Below are 14,441 nucleotides of genomic sequence, written 5' to 3'. Positions count from 1 at the left end.
ATTTTAAATACTATCATGCAGTAACAAATTTGTTAGCAAAAAATATAAAGTGCTTATTAGAAAAAGTAAAAATTGGCTTATTATAGTGCCATATCAGTGATTCAAGACCGTTTAATTGGCTTATATCTTTGCAGTGCTTTGATAAATCAAAATTATTTTAACAACTTTTTGTCCTAAAGGGTCTTGAGATGATAAGTGTGCCAAGTCCCAGGAGTTTCGAACCAGGAATTATAAAAAGTAGTTTTTTCAGAAAATTACACATGGTGAAAAAACAGTAAACAAAATAAAAATCAGACATATAGATTCTTGTAGGGCTTGACTTAAGGATTCAGAGGAAATCGGATTGATTCCAGTCAAACCATCCCACCAAGTTTGGAATCTCTCTATGAATTATGGTCTCAGACATCCAAACACTTTTAGGGCAGAAAAAGAATATTTGGCAAAACAGTAAAAAATACAGGGTTCCAGCACCATTTTTAATAGCATATCTAAAACAATACAACCCAATACATAAACCATTAAATTCTTTATTGTGACAGGTTACTTATACATACATTTTCTCTTATTCTTGTCTCTAAAGTGCTCCAAAAAATAAATAATCCATCAAAAAACTACAAAACATTCCACAAAGATTGAAAAATATCAGTACCAAACTGGAGAGAAATTGAATGACTTCAATTTAATTTGGTAGAGTAGTGTCTCTTTTGACTGCACATTATGTATTGGAGATGAATAATTTCAGTTTATTAGTAAAGAATGCAGGAGAGGCTATGTAACTGTAATGGAAGATATCCAAAGTCTTTGAAAGATCAAAATTGTAACAACTTTAGAAGATCTAAAGCAAAATCTCAAAGAGATTTCTGGTGTATAAAGAGTCCAGGTCATGAATTTCATTCCAGGGCAGGTCATAGATAAAGATAAACGTAATATAAAAATGCACTGGAGCTTTGCATAGCCTTGTCTGCATAACACTGCATCATAATATAGCAAAATATGAATGATTTCATATTAACTTTCATAGGAATCATTACGTGTCTGCAATTAATTACATATCCAGAATATTTCCAACTGGTCTAGTTAGTCCAGCAAAATGTAAAGTGCTGTAATGGAGAGTCTTTTTCTAGCACACATTCATACAGTATATTTGTCTTAAGAAGTGTTCAAACAAGCCTGAATTAACTTGACAAAAAACTTTGGGTGACAATTTTCCCTTACAAATACAAGTGTATATTACAATTTAAACATAATACAAATTACATGCTGCTTTCCCCTGAGTGGCCATCTTATAATGGTGCAGGGTTGACGTATTTTTTAGGACAACCCGGAAGTTAGTATCATCCTCAAAATCCCAACATGATTTCTCCATTGAATTATTGCAGAAAATAAGGTCTGTGACAAACAAAAGCTTATGATTCTTACACGTTGTGTTCATCATGATAATATTCACGAATGAACAGCGAAAATACAATCGGCAGAAGTCAAAAGCAAAACGTTGGCTATAATAGAACTACAATCTTCTATGCCTGAAGAAGACCCAGCAGGGTCGAAATGTTACCTTTATATTAAATATGGGAATTTAAAGCAGTGTTGCGGACATTACATTTTTTTCACTATACTAGAACTATACCACGGTCGCATGACTTCAACATCAACATAAGCTTCTGACAACTCTTTCTGTCTTTGGTTAAAAACATTTTCCCTGAAAGTTCGAGTTCTAATAGTTTGTAAGAGTGCGATTATAAACGCAACAAGGCTGTGGAAGTGGACTTGTGAGTGATAAGTTTACCTCTTCAGCTGATGACGTTTAATGTCCCTGACAACCTCTGTATAGTCCCATTTAGCCACTTGTTAGCAACCGCCTTTTACAAGACAAGTTAAAGTTTAAAATAGAAATCACAAGAGGATATTACTGATATATCTTATAACGTAGAATAAAAGGGGTTTTACATCTTGAGTTTGTGTTCACCACAGACCTTATTTCAAGCATTTAACCAAAACCATTGACTTTAGGACAATGGAACCAGTGCTACAATGCTAACCCGTTTCCAGGTATTGGCCTACAAAAATACACCATCCCAGCAATACTCTATAGAGGATAAAGAGGATTCAGGAGTATCCCCTGTCTCTGGAGGGTACTGTAAACTATGATGATCCTCTCTTATTCACAGTCTATAATATTACAGTCTCCACTGCAAAACAGTGGTTTTACTGATACTGTCCATAACCACGTGTCTCTTGGCCTTCTTTCGGAGGAAGCTGACTCGGGTCCTCCACAAAGGGACTCGCTGTTGATGAAGAGAAGATGCAGACAGTGAACACCTCTGAAGCAGCTTCAACAAAACTAAGTGCAGAACAAAACTAAAGGTATAAAAATTTCATAAACTATTACAAATTATTTATGTAATATCATAGGGTTTTAAAGTATGTAGCACCGCACCTGACACGCAGGTAAAGAAAACAAGATATCGTGGCCATGAATTCAGAATTCGTTCTCTCGTTTTAGGTCAATAGTGGCCACGCTGCATTAATTTGTTCCCCCATTTTAATTGAGTTAAATTGTTACATTGCCATGGATTAGTACAATCTTGGCATGATTTACACAAATTAATAAAACAAGGCAACAAATTAAAATTCTTAATCCACGGCCACAATATACTTTATACATTTTCTTTCTGCTCCGGCTCCGTATGAAAGGAAAGGTTTGTGCATGAAAAAAAAAAATCTTATTTGTTTAAAACTTTATGCAAAAAAAAGGAATGTGTTTTAGATATACTTTGTGTACCTAAAAAAAAAGAACATTCACAATTTGGAAATTTGGAACAACATGACAAAATTTGTATTGTTGTGTAAATAATTCCTAAATTGAATCAACTCTCTGAATCACCCAGACCTACACTTTTGAAAATAAAGGTTTGAAAAGAAGCGATACAATAGAAGAACCATTTAGAGAACCCCAATGAACTTTTTTTTTAAGTCCCCCTGTTCTGCTATTTGTAAGGTTAATTTTGTTTTAGAAGTCTCCTACAAAAGGTTTACATGCATCCAAAAACTTTTGGATGCATGTAAAAGATTCAGACTCTCTTCTTTTCTTACAGCGTGTGTCGGAAACGAAACGGCTACCATCTGAATTTCAGCTCTTGATACACAATGGCGTTGGTTTGGCCTTATCAATTCAAACGGGAGTCCTCATCATTTTGAAGTGGATTTGCAGTGCTGAAAACAGTGTCTTCTCAACATGTTGACAACACAAACCAAACTCTTCCAGGACAGGGTTTGAGGGCGGTGCAAAGTAGACGTTGTTCACGGCCAGCCAATGAAGACCATAGGCTGGCATTATGCAAATTTGTTACATTGTTAGGTAGGTATGTAACAGGAAGTGAGACCTGACTTGTTGACGGCTCATTTTAGCATTTCAGTTTTCCTTAAAGGAGAACTCCGGTCAATTTTAACATTGAGCTAATTTTTTTGTACATTTGGAGTGCTGTCAATACAGAGAACAACGACAAAAATCGGTGTTGCCTACACCGAGTTATTCTATTTTTAAAATTGTATATAAAAATGATGTTAAGGCGAGACACTACAGGTGAATAGGGTAACATTTTTAACTAGCAGATATCACCATGAAACTTTCCCAGTTGATTACCTACATTAAGATGAGAAAAAAATGTATTACAAGTTTTCTGTAATTTAATGTTTAAATATGCAAATTAGGCAATATCTAATTAAATATGCGCTAATTTGTATATATTTAAAAAAACGAAATCTGAGTATTGGATAAAGCCAGATTAAAAATTATTTTTTATTGTGTTCACATATTAGATGGGGAAAAAATTACAGAGGGATTTATGGATATCTACTTTTGTTATCCTGTGAATCAGAATATACTGTCAATAGCCTTAAAAAAAAAATTTTCGCCATGTTTTTTTGGAATAAAATGTTATATAAATCAGGCTAGGAATAATATATTTACAAATCCCTCTGTAAATGTCTTCATAATATAACTAGGTACAAGACTGGAAAGTTTGGTGTATATAGGTGCTACTGAAGTGGAGATTTCGGACTTGGAGTATGAGAGAAAGGTCATTTTGAGAAAATGGGCTTTAAAGATGTATCATCAGCCAATGAGATTGCGCATTCAGCCCTTTTACTTTCGCGATTGGTTGCCGATAAAAAGGAAATGACCATATTTGGATCCGACAGCATTGTACAGGAGAGAGAGAGCTTTCCAGCGGTGCCTGTTATGACAGAGAGCAGACAGATATCGCGGATCGGCTGGATGATTTACAACGACATCTTTTGTTGAATTTACACGAAATCTACAGACGCAAACAGACAAAGTGTAGTAAAATAAAGACCAAAATGTGTATTTCGGACATTTTTTCACCACAGTCTGAAAGAAGACATGTTATTGAAGACAGATATCCAAAAATCTCAAAATTGACCAGTAAAAAAACCCCAATGTTTTTGCCTGCCGTGTCTCGCCTTAAACCAGCGCAAATACCTGTGTTTACATCCTGTTTTCGGTTGAAGTCCAAAGTAGTCGATTGCCGAGTTCCCGCGCATAGGTTTAGTTACCTATGATCACGCGCGTGAACTCGGCAATCGACTACTTTGGACTTCAACCGAAAACAGGATGTAAACACAATTTTAACCAAGACCAGGTGCAAATTTTAAAAATAGAATAACTCGGTGTAGGCAACACCGATTTTTGTCGTTGTTCTCTGTATTGACAGCACTCCAAATGTACAAAAAAATGAGCTCAATGTTAAAATTGACCGGAGTTCTCCTTTAAAAAAAACCTCTTCATGCCTTAAAATAGCTTGAATGTAACTCTACACTCTTGCCTCATTTAGTATACGCGGTTCTATGAATATGCAAATTAGCCCCGCCTCCACTCACTCACACCAGCAGAAGAATGTTTCAATAATCTGAATAACTTTTACAACTGTAAAGAACCTTTTGCGCAATGGAAATATTCCATGGATGTTAAAGGTTCATCATGAAGCCATCAATGTAAATAAGGAGCCTTTAATTTTAAGAGTGTATTGTGTAACTTACGATTCTGAAACTGCTGTGCTGTATATCTAGTAAGAAGTATCCCAAAGCCCTCGATCAGTGCAAGCAGAATTCCCCCCATCATTGCAGAGCCCACCATGGCTAGTGGACCACCTGAAATACAAACAGTGCAAACACATTTTCAATGATCCAGAGGTAATTGCAAGACTAAAGATTTATGCAGCATGTATGCTATTACAGAACAGTCCAGATCATCATAAGATTATTTCCAGTAGGTCATTATACCTCAAATGTCAAAGACTGGAATACACTACACAACTTTAGCTCAGATTTTTGGCCCGATTTGCAGTATGGACGAGTCAACACTAGCTGCCTAAATTTAGAGCCATGCCTGCTGGCTTTGGGCAGTCGGAGTTGACAGATTTTGTGTAGAAATCCCGATTGGCACAGATTTTTTAGTTTCAGACTTTGATTCCATCCAGTCTGAGGATATCAAACTTATTTTATATTTTGTCCCGATTTTAGAACACATAGGGCTAGATTTACTAAACAGGGGAAATTAGCGCAAATACCAGTAAATTGACTAGTAAATCACCTTGCATGATTCATTTAAATACTCTCCTCCCATAAATTTGGCATTTAAAAGGGAAACTCCGACAAATGGATATGCAATAAGGTCAGCCGCAAAAATAACCCTGTCCACGCCTTTCAGTGCTAATTTTTCACTGCGTGTCTTTAGTAAATCCTGATAAAGAGGGGTTTGCGCTGGCGCAAGCTGTTGGTAAATCTGGCCCCTACTACTTGCACAACTACTTCCGCGTTCTACTTAGTACATATCGGGAGTTTCCGTTCAGCACACATACAGTACATGAGAATACAGATTATCACTACGTTTTATGGCTGCCAATTGCTTAAAACAATGAATAATGATCTCTGTATTAATTATCTTGAGCCTGCTGAAATGTTCCTATAAATATATTTTCTTTCCAACTGTGCATTCTGAATAATAAATAGGCTAAATATATTTATCCACTAACCTGCAGCAGTCCAATGCTCGTCTTCTCGTTCTCTTACTGATATTTCATACCCATTGAGTTTACATTTTTAAACGAATTTGACTTAATAAAAAGAATTTCTTGCGTTGGTGAAAAAGCTTTATTCCAGTCTTTTAAAATAGTTGAATGAATGAATGCTCGGTAGGTGCCTGTAATGGTGTTAAATAAACTATGCTATTTAATTCATCTTTAACAGTAACGCACACAGCGTAGAGGAGCATGACAGTCAACTACTTTGAATAGTAATTAAGCATTTTGGGCATAAACATGTAAAAAAATTGATTTTGAAAAATGACACAGAATGATTAAAATATTTAATCCAAATAAATAAATGTTCCAAACAAAAATTTGCAAATTTTTAAATCTTATCGCGGACACTCATTTTAGGTTTGTTCAACTCAATGACCACAGTACATTGAAAGTAAACATAACCGGAAATAAGTGAGATCACGAAGTCACGAAGTTCAGTGCAAGTGGTCCATTGTTTTCATTTGTCATGTTTCAGTGTGAATTTGTTGTCTATGGAATGAATTGAAAGTCTGGTAGCGTGTGATTCCAACAATGGTAAATATGAACAAAGCATTAATTTATGTCTAATACTATGGAAGAATACTGATAACAGAATAATAACCACTATGCTGATCTTACTGCGTGCAGCCAGTATAGCTCCAGTCATGGCTCCACTGGTGATGGAGTTCCAAGGGTCTTCCTTACCCCGTAAACGCACAAGACCACAGTCTATGGTGGAAAAGAGTCCACCCCACACAGCAAAACTCCCTGCAAGAGAAACAGAACCCATGCCAGAATTTATAGTGATTAGTGAATCACTGATACAAAATGCTAAAACTAGTCATACACAGCAGTTTTATTCCACACAAGATCAGACCAAGAAACAATACAAAAAATTATTCTGCAACATCACCTCCGATTTGTGGTGCTCTTACTCTCACAGCATTTGCGCTCCCTCTTAGCCTGTGTCGTACGCCCTAAAGTAACAGAGGGGGTTTATTACTGTATGTATTGTGTATTAGTGATGAGCTGAGCTCGATTGTTTTATTGGTGTCAGTGAAGCATACCACAGGTGCGTTCCGAAAGCCTTTAACTGACTGGAACACCCCCCCTCCAATTGCCCCCATGGTAAATGCACCTCCACAGTCATCAACTATCCTCCATGGACTAAAAAAAAGATTAGATAATAGAGCTGTTATTAAGTTATTATATTACTGTATCATATGTGATGCATGAATTTTTTTTTTTACCAACACACAAAACTTTAATTTAACCCTCTAATTGATAGTCAATACTTTTTTTCCCAAGTAAAAGGCCTTTTAATATTACTCTAAAAATGTCCCCCCTTCAGATCTTTTGTAACGTTCTTAAAAAGGTAAACATAAGAATAACTTTTATATTGTTATTAATATTTCAAGATAAACATTTCCTGGCCTAAAGCAACTTAGGTTTACTTGTTTATCCATACATTATTGTGTTACAAAAATCATAATGTGTCTATCAAATATGATACAATAGGCACTCAAACATCATTGTATTGAATTGTATTTATGTTTTGGCCACCACAATTAAAAAACTAAAAAATAAGCACTGAAATATCATCTTCATAAGACATATTATTGAGAGATAAAGAGTGATAACTGATTTTTAAATGTACTTATAATTTATAGTAGTCGGTTATATTGTTATAAAGATCTAATTGTTTTACATTACCAGATGTGCATATTTATGCTCTGTTTGAGCCTCTGAATGTAACTGAGGTGTATATTTTCTCCTTGACTATGAGTATGTTCTCACATAACATACTATAATAAAAGCCTGATGTATCAAACATGATACAAAACATAAAAACACACCTGCAAGATTTTCTTTTATATTTACCTAATAATTCGATAAACTGCTCCATTTAAAACTATAGATTTTCATATGATTTTCTATTATTTATTTTCAGGGATAATGATTTTTATTATATATAAACAAAGAGTTAATGTCTCTATTATTTCATATGGCTTTACAAGGATAAATCGTTTTATTATATCAACGAACTCAATACTAAACAAATAGTTAAAGCTGTTAGTGAAGGAAAAGAGCGAGCATTGTGCCTATTCAGTGCTGAGATGATATCGTACATGATAGCATGTTTATCAAACACTCGGTGTAAAGTGTCAACAATGTGTCTGAACTGTTACAGCAGGCTATAGAGAATGTCAACTGAGAAACAAACCGATGCACGATACGAAAACTAATGAGAATATAAACTGCTTCAAATAAGGACCCGTGCGGACCGGTCAGAAGTGAAGTCAGGATGTACTTTACCAGGGTTCACGGGCATATTCCTCCATGATAAACAGCTGACGTCAGAGCGGTTACGCAATTATTGTCCGTGACAGAAGGTTCAGTGTAGAACCAATGAAATGGGGCCTGATGTATAAACATTGCTTACGCACAAAAAAGGCATTGACATTTTCATTTTGATATACAATAAATATTCCACTCTCATTATCGGAGTTAATCACTCAAATTACATAAAGTGATTATCCAGAAGATATATTACAAAATAAAATTAGGCTATATTTTTTTTCACGTCGATTAGAATATGCATATGAAAATCACATGCCGATTAAGATATATTATAGTAAACTAGGCGTTGTAAACTCTATGGTTATTTCGGGGATTCTTTGACTTGGTTTACAGTATACAGGGAATTTTGCGGAGATCTGACGTATGCGTTTTATAAATCTGAAAACTCAGGATGAAATCTACATAAAGTTTTATTAGTAATTGTTTTGTTTTAGCCTACTGGACATATTTGTCCACCAGATTAATGCGAGGACTTGAGTCTGACACATAGACTGTAAAAAATACAGTCTGACACTATGCCATTCCCGATGCCTATTTTCATTCATTCTTTTCGGTGAATTGGCTGAATCGGTTCGCAAAATCATAATCATTACGTTTCATAAAAGATATTTAAAATCAAAGCACCACACATAAGTGCAAACAGCTTAATTTTCCAATAAAAATAGCTAGATACATTAAATGATCAATTAACTATTTGACAGATTCCTGTCTGAAAAGATTTTAGAGCGCAATGCATGCATTGACAGTCGCTTAGCGATGACGTTGTGAACGTACAAATAGGCCGACAGATGGCAATGTTTATTTGTTTTAGTTTTACCCATAGGCTATGGTTTTAAATATCACCCTACATTTTAACTGATAAAATAAACGACTTAAATATAGACGTTATCGTTATTTTATATATATAAATAACGCATAAGTTAGCTATAATAATTTTTTTCTTTATTTGGTGCCTCACCAGCTCAGTGCAAGTCATTCAGGAGCAAAATAAGGTGGGTAGCTGCAGTTGTCAATCTTATCCGAGCGAGGGCGAGGGTGTGCGACCCGTGTTGCGACTTGTCAAGAAAGTTTTGTTCGCCCTTGTAGCGCATAATGTCGGGGAGATCCTGTTCTTCAGCTGTCAGTTGAATTCTCAAGATCATTTGCGTGAAATCATGCTGTGCGTTCTGACCAGAACTGCGGTAAGTGCTGGCTAATCATGGTGTACAATACATTAGCCTACAAACGCATTGACTTTAACAGTTAACAGTACGCCTGCCAAGTGTTATGCACCAATAGCCGTCACGCCCCATGTAGTTTTGATGCGCTGCGCGTTTGTTTTTATCCATCGTTTATTGTCTTGTCTTGGTCTGAAACATATTGTATGCATTTGCTGTGCGTCATTTTGTTGTTACGAGTAGCCTATTTAAAAACATGACGAATGAATTATGACATGTTGTGATGACCCACATAATTAGAGGACAAATCAGCAACAAATGTCAGAGTTGTTGTCAAGAAAAACGGATGCCACTGCATGCACTTTGACAACGGGACATCGACGATCAATATAATGAAATAGTCTGTTCAAACAAGGTTAACGTTAGTTAGGCTACATGTTTGTAAACAGTGTGCAGAAAGGTCGTCGTGTAAGAGCATGTTTTCAATACCATAACAGAATTAGTCTAGTAGATTTTTTTTTTAGGAGACAGAATCTGTCAATTAATAAATTATTATTATTATTTATTTATTTATTTATTTATTTTTCCTTTTAGGGGGATTTTATAAAACACAGTGAATTTATAAGATACTTAAATTGAAAGAATGAATTGCACAATAACTCGTTTGAGCACATATGACGCCTAGCTTGTAGAATATTAAAAGAATATTACTATTTTATTACTAAAAGAATATATTACTATTTTAAGGGCCGTACACTGACATTTGGGCAGGTGCTCGAGCGAAAAATAAAGGGCACCCCTCTAGCCTACTAAAACAATTACACTACAGACTGTTGAACATCTTTAAATTATATTTATTTAAATAAATAAATATGTCCATTGTTGTCATTATGTTAATAGTAAATGAGCAAAATCAATGTGGTGCATTACTGACAGAAAATACTATTAGGCTATTTTATTATTACACTATTATTATTTATATGCATACTGCAATTACAGTTGCACGATGTAGTGTTTAAATGTAACATTTTGAATATAGAAATGAAATGATACTTTTCGATATATGATAGGCCTACTAATATGAACCTGAAACCGCCAGGTGGCAGAAGGTCTTAATAAGTGAGTCAAAGAGTCATTAATTCATTGATTCGTTCAAACCGGCTGATTCATTTTCAATTCATTAACAAAACACCATTCTATGTTGCACGCGCAGCTGTTCTGTTTTGTTTGTGAAAAAGAACAAAAAACATTCAAAATGGAGAATACTGTGTTTAAAATCTATTTAAATTAATATGAACTTATTTTTTATTGAACTGTATTAAAATGAATTTGCAATCGTGCTGATATTCGAGAAAACAGCACTTTTGCTTAAATATATCATAATATAAAAATATAAAAGACAAAACAATATACGGGAACAGTTCATATCTTGAATTTAGCGGTTATTTTAATTAATTTGGGGGTATTTTCATTTTGCACAATGCACAATGTTTACACGCCTTACATCAACACATTTGTTTGTTCTCCCAAACATTTTAATTATCCCATAATTATCCCATCACTCACCCTCAAGCCATCCTAGGTGTATATTACTTTTGTCTTTAAGCCAAACACAATCGGAGTTATATTAAACAATATCCTGGCTCTTCCTAGCTTTATTGAATGGTAAAAAAAAAAGTGCATCCATGCATCATGAAAGTAATCCACACGACTCCAGGGGGTTAATAAAGGCCTTCTGAAGCAAAGCCGTGCTTTGTTGTAAGAAAAATATACATATTTGTAACTTTATAAACTATAATCTATAATCACTGGCTTCCGCTAACGACCGTACGCAAGTGGAGTTCTGGCCGAGAGGGACCTCCAAGGCCTAAAATGAACACTCGCCAAGCTCCAAATGAGAGTAAAAATCGGCGTTGTTGGCTAGTTTATGAAACAGTGTCCGTCGCCAGTAATTTTTTTTTTTATTTTAACAATGCAATGTTGTGACAACATGAACATCGTGAACGATGCTCTGTACAGTTGACAGTTCACGCAAAAAGGAATTTGTTACTCGTGCACTGTGGGAAGTTTAACATCCGAAGCGCATGACCTGAAAGCCGCGTCTCTCAGACAGCGCATAAAGTTGAGCTCTCTTTCATGCCTTCCTGCCCTTCAGTGGACAAATTACTTCAAAATGTCTCGGCGAGTATCCTAGTAAACGTATTCGGTTATGTCTTAAAGGGGTGGTATAATGCCTAATGCACAGTTTTTGTGTCTGTCCCTTTAAATGTAAATGAGCTGCTGCTCCCGACACGGAGGGCGGAGCTACAACAGCTTATGCACTGAAAATTTCTAAAACTTTTAGCCTTTTATGTTAAAACCGGAGTCAGACAATGATGGAGAGACTCAATAAGAAGTGACAAAATGTAGAATGCAACTGGACATTTCTGAATGGTTAGTTGATGAATTTATGTAGCTTATGTGTAGTTATCTTCCAGTCATTGATTAGCATATTCTGTCATGATAATCTATAAATGAGTTAGGGTTTGTGATGTCACTAACCCGGGAGGAATGTCGTTTAGTCCCTACCAGCCGTTTGTTGTAGTCCTTAAAAAGCCATTTCTTTAAAAGCAAATATTTCCCTTTGCTTTGAATTTTGAGCATTGTAACTTTGCAGATGTTGTTTATGCTCAAACAGCATTATTACACACCAACTAAAGTTAGAAAAGTGAAATCATAATCAACCACCCCTTTAAGTGAACACAAACACAAAACACATGATAGTGCGTGCATTCAGTCTTAAAGTGACAGCATCCTACAAATCTGCTACTATCTGCGTTTTTTTAATGTTAACCAAACAACAAAGGACAAAAAAAAAAAAAAAAAACACTCACTGCTCTCGAAAAACACTATTGTTATTTATTTGATTAGCCTACTTTATTAAATTTCGCTACCAGAAAACTATTAGACCTGCCTGAAGAGTACTGTTTATTTCACTTGTATGTATTGTATTGTATTTATTTGTGCTTTTGCTTTTAATTTGATTGTTTGTTCTTATTTTATTACTGTCTGTTTGTTTAATTCTCTTTAAAAATATAGGCTATTAAATTTATAGATAAGCTAGTAGTTTTAGCTGTGGTATCAAATTGGAATAGAGGAATGTGAATTTTCACTGGTTTCTAAAATGTTGGTGTCATAACTGAAGGGCAGGTGTCTGACTATTTAGAAAATATTATGTTATAATGTTAAAAATTAAGCTCTACATTTATTTATTTTTTGTAAAAATAGAAAAAGTGTATACATTTTTTAAGTCTCACTTTTACAGAGTCCAGGTATTATGTTGCATGTCTTATTAAAACAATTCAATGTTCATAATCATCTGTATTTTTAGGCAAGGACGGCCCTGGTGAAGCCCTGCCGACTACCGACTCCAGTGCCGGTTGTTCAAATTTCTGACCGGACACTGGTCCATCAGGAGAGTCTTCCGAAGCTGCCCGTTCCGCCGCTGAAGCAGACATGCGCACGGTATATGGCATCGCTCGAGCCGTTGATCTCCGAAGAGGAGATGGCGCACACGCAGCAGCTCATGAAGGAGTTCCTCCAGCCCGGTGGTGTAGGAGAGAGACTGCAGAAGAGCCTCGAGCGCCGGGCACGCAAAACCGAGAACTGGGTGCGCTGGTGTGCCGTAAATCATTCTAACTGTATAATCACATATTTTTTTTAATCATTTACTAGCTATAATAATTTACTTTTAGCACTTTACTTAATACTTTTGAATTTTATTTTAATACCACACATAAAATATGCTTAGTGTGTATATATCCAAGTGTGTTGAGAAATCACACTACTAAAAATCTGTATTATCTGTAAACAGCAAAAATGGTTTTGGAATGAAAACTTGGTAGAAACAGGATCCAATGCCAAAAAGAGTACAATAACCACTGACAAAGTTTTTGAAGTACACAGTACTTTTATTTTGCGTGTGTAATAAACCTTCAAATACTCCAAATGTTTCAATTATTTCCTTTGTATGATTCAGCTCTCTGACTGGTGGATGCAATCAGCCTACCTGGACTCTCGAATGCCTGTGGCGATGTACACAAGCCCAGGGGTCGTTTTACCCAAAATGCACTTCCAAGACCGCCAGGGACAAATGAGGTGGGTGGCGACGGTTACTTTTATGTGGGCAATGAGACACAACTGAGCAAATTTAATTATTGAAAACTAAAGTGTATTTGAAATATATAACGATTTATAACACATTTTAAATACACTACTATTCAAAAGTTTGGGTTCAGTAAGATTTAAGCAGCACAACAGTTTTCAACATTGATAATAATAATAAAAATGTTTCTTGAGCACCAAATTAGCATGTTAGAATGATTACTGAAGGATCATGAGTACTCTGACTGGAGTAATGGCTGCTGAAAATGCAGCTTTGTCATCACAGGAATAAATTACATTTTAAAATATATTCAAATAGAAAACAGTTATTTTAAATTTTAATAATATTTCACAATATTTTTTGTCAAATAAAAGCAGCCTTGGTGAGCATGAGAGACTACATCTTCGTCTTCAAAGACATTCTGAATTGTACCGACCCCAAACTTTTGAATTGCAGTGTATATTTAAAGGTGGTATCAGTGATTTCAGGCCCAAAAATATTTTTATCACATTTATCTAATCTTTCCTAACGATCCGCTAGCTACCCGCCCCATAAGCATGCCGTCAAAAAAACGCGTCTCTGTAGGCAGCCTAGGCTCTGAGATCTGCACACAAAAACAAATGGTTTAGCCAAACACTCAAAGCCAAAACAAATAGTGTTCCAACCAATCACCGACAGGGGGAGGGTGTTGTGAGGTTT

The 14,441-nt window shown here is 35.4% G+C and overlaps 2 protein-coding genes across 3 annotated transcripts in view; one reads left to right on the top strand and one right to left on the bottom strand.

The window, feature by feature from the left end:
* Window positions 1–449: 449 nt before the first annotated feature.
* Window positions 450–9,724, bottom strand: timm17b (translocase of inner mitochondrial membrane 17 homolog B (yeast)). Of its 2 annotated transcripts, none has more exons than XM_081348223.1 (6): window positions 9,400–9,724; window positions 7,148–7,247; window positions 6,994–7,057; window positions 6,720–6,848; window positions 5,059–5,169; window positions 450–2,285 (listed from the first exon to the last, which is right to left on the bottom strand). In XM_081348223.1, exons 2-6 carry the CDS (start codon window positions 7,205–7,207, stop codon window positions 2,206–2,208), a joined length of 444 nt encoding a protein of 147 aa, XP_081204349.1. In that variant the 5' UTR covers window positions 7,208–7,247; window positions 9,400–9,724; the 3' UTR covers window positions 450–2,205. The 2 variants fall into 2 exon arrangements, with proteins under 2 accessions (XP_081204349.1, XP_081204348.1); XM_081348222.1 differs by lacking the exon at window positions 9,400–9,724 and adding an exon at window positions 8,397–9,236.
* Window positions 9,488–14,441, top strand: part of LOC308680209 (carnitine O-acetyltransferase) — a 20,993-nt gene continuing 16,039 nt past the window's right edge. Inside the window, exons 1-3 of the mRNA XM_081348221.1 lie at window positions 9,488–9,622; window positions 12,969–13,247; window positions 13,617–13,735. Coding sequence (XP_081204347.1) covers window positions 9,596–9,622; window positions 12,969–13,247; window positions 13,617–13,735 — 425 coding nt within the window. The 5' untranslated portion in view covers window positions 9,488–9,595. The remainder of the gene's footprint in view (window positions 9,623–12,968; window positions 13,248–13,616; window positions 13,736–14,441) is intronic.

The sequence above is a fragment of the Scardinius erythrophthalmus genome (assembly GCF_964197995.2).
Source record: "Scardinius erythrophthalmus genome assembly, chromosome: 20".
NCBI lineage: Eukaryota > Metazoa > Chordata > Actinopteri > Cypriniformes > Leuciscidae > Scardinius > Scardinius erythrophthalmus.
Note: the sequence above shows the minus strand (reverse complement) of the source record. Positions and strands in the feature narration are given on the sequence as shown.

Coding starts and splice junctions, on each gene's coding strand:
- timm17b (XM_081348222.1), bottom strand. CDS start 8,422: ATGGAGGAATATGCCCGTGAACCCTG. Junction 7,248..8,396: donor GAATATGCCCGTGAACCCTG/GTAAAGTACATC, acceptor TCTTTTTTTTAG/TCCATGGAGGATAGTTGATG. Junction 6,849..6,993: donor AAGAGCACCACAAATCGGAG/GTGATGTTGCAG, acceptor TTTCTCTTGCAG/GGAGTTTTGCTGTGTGGGGT.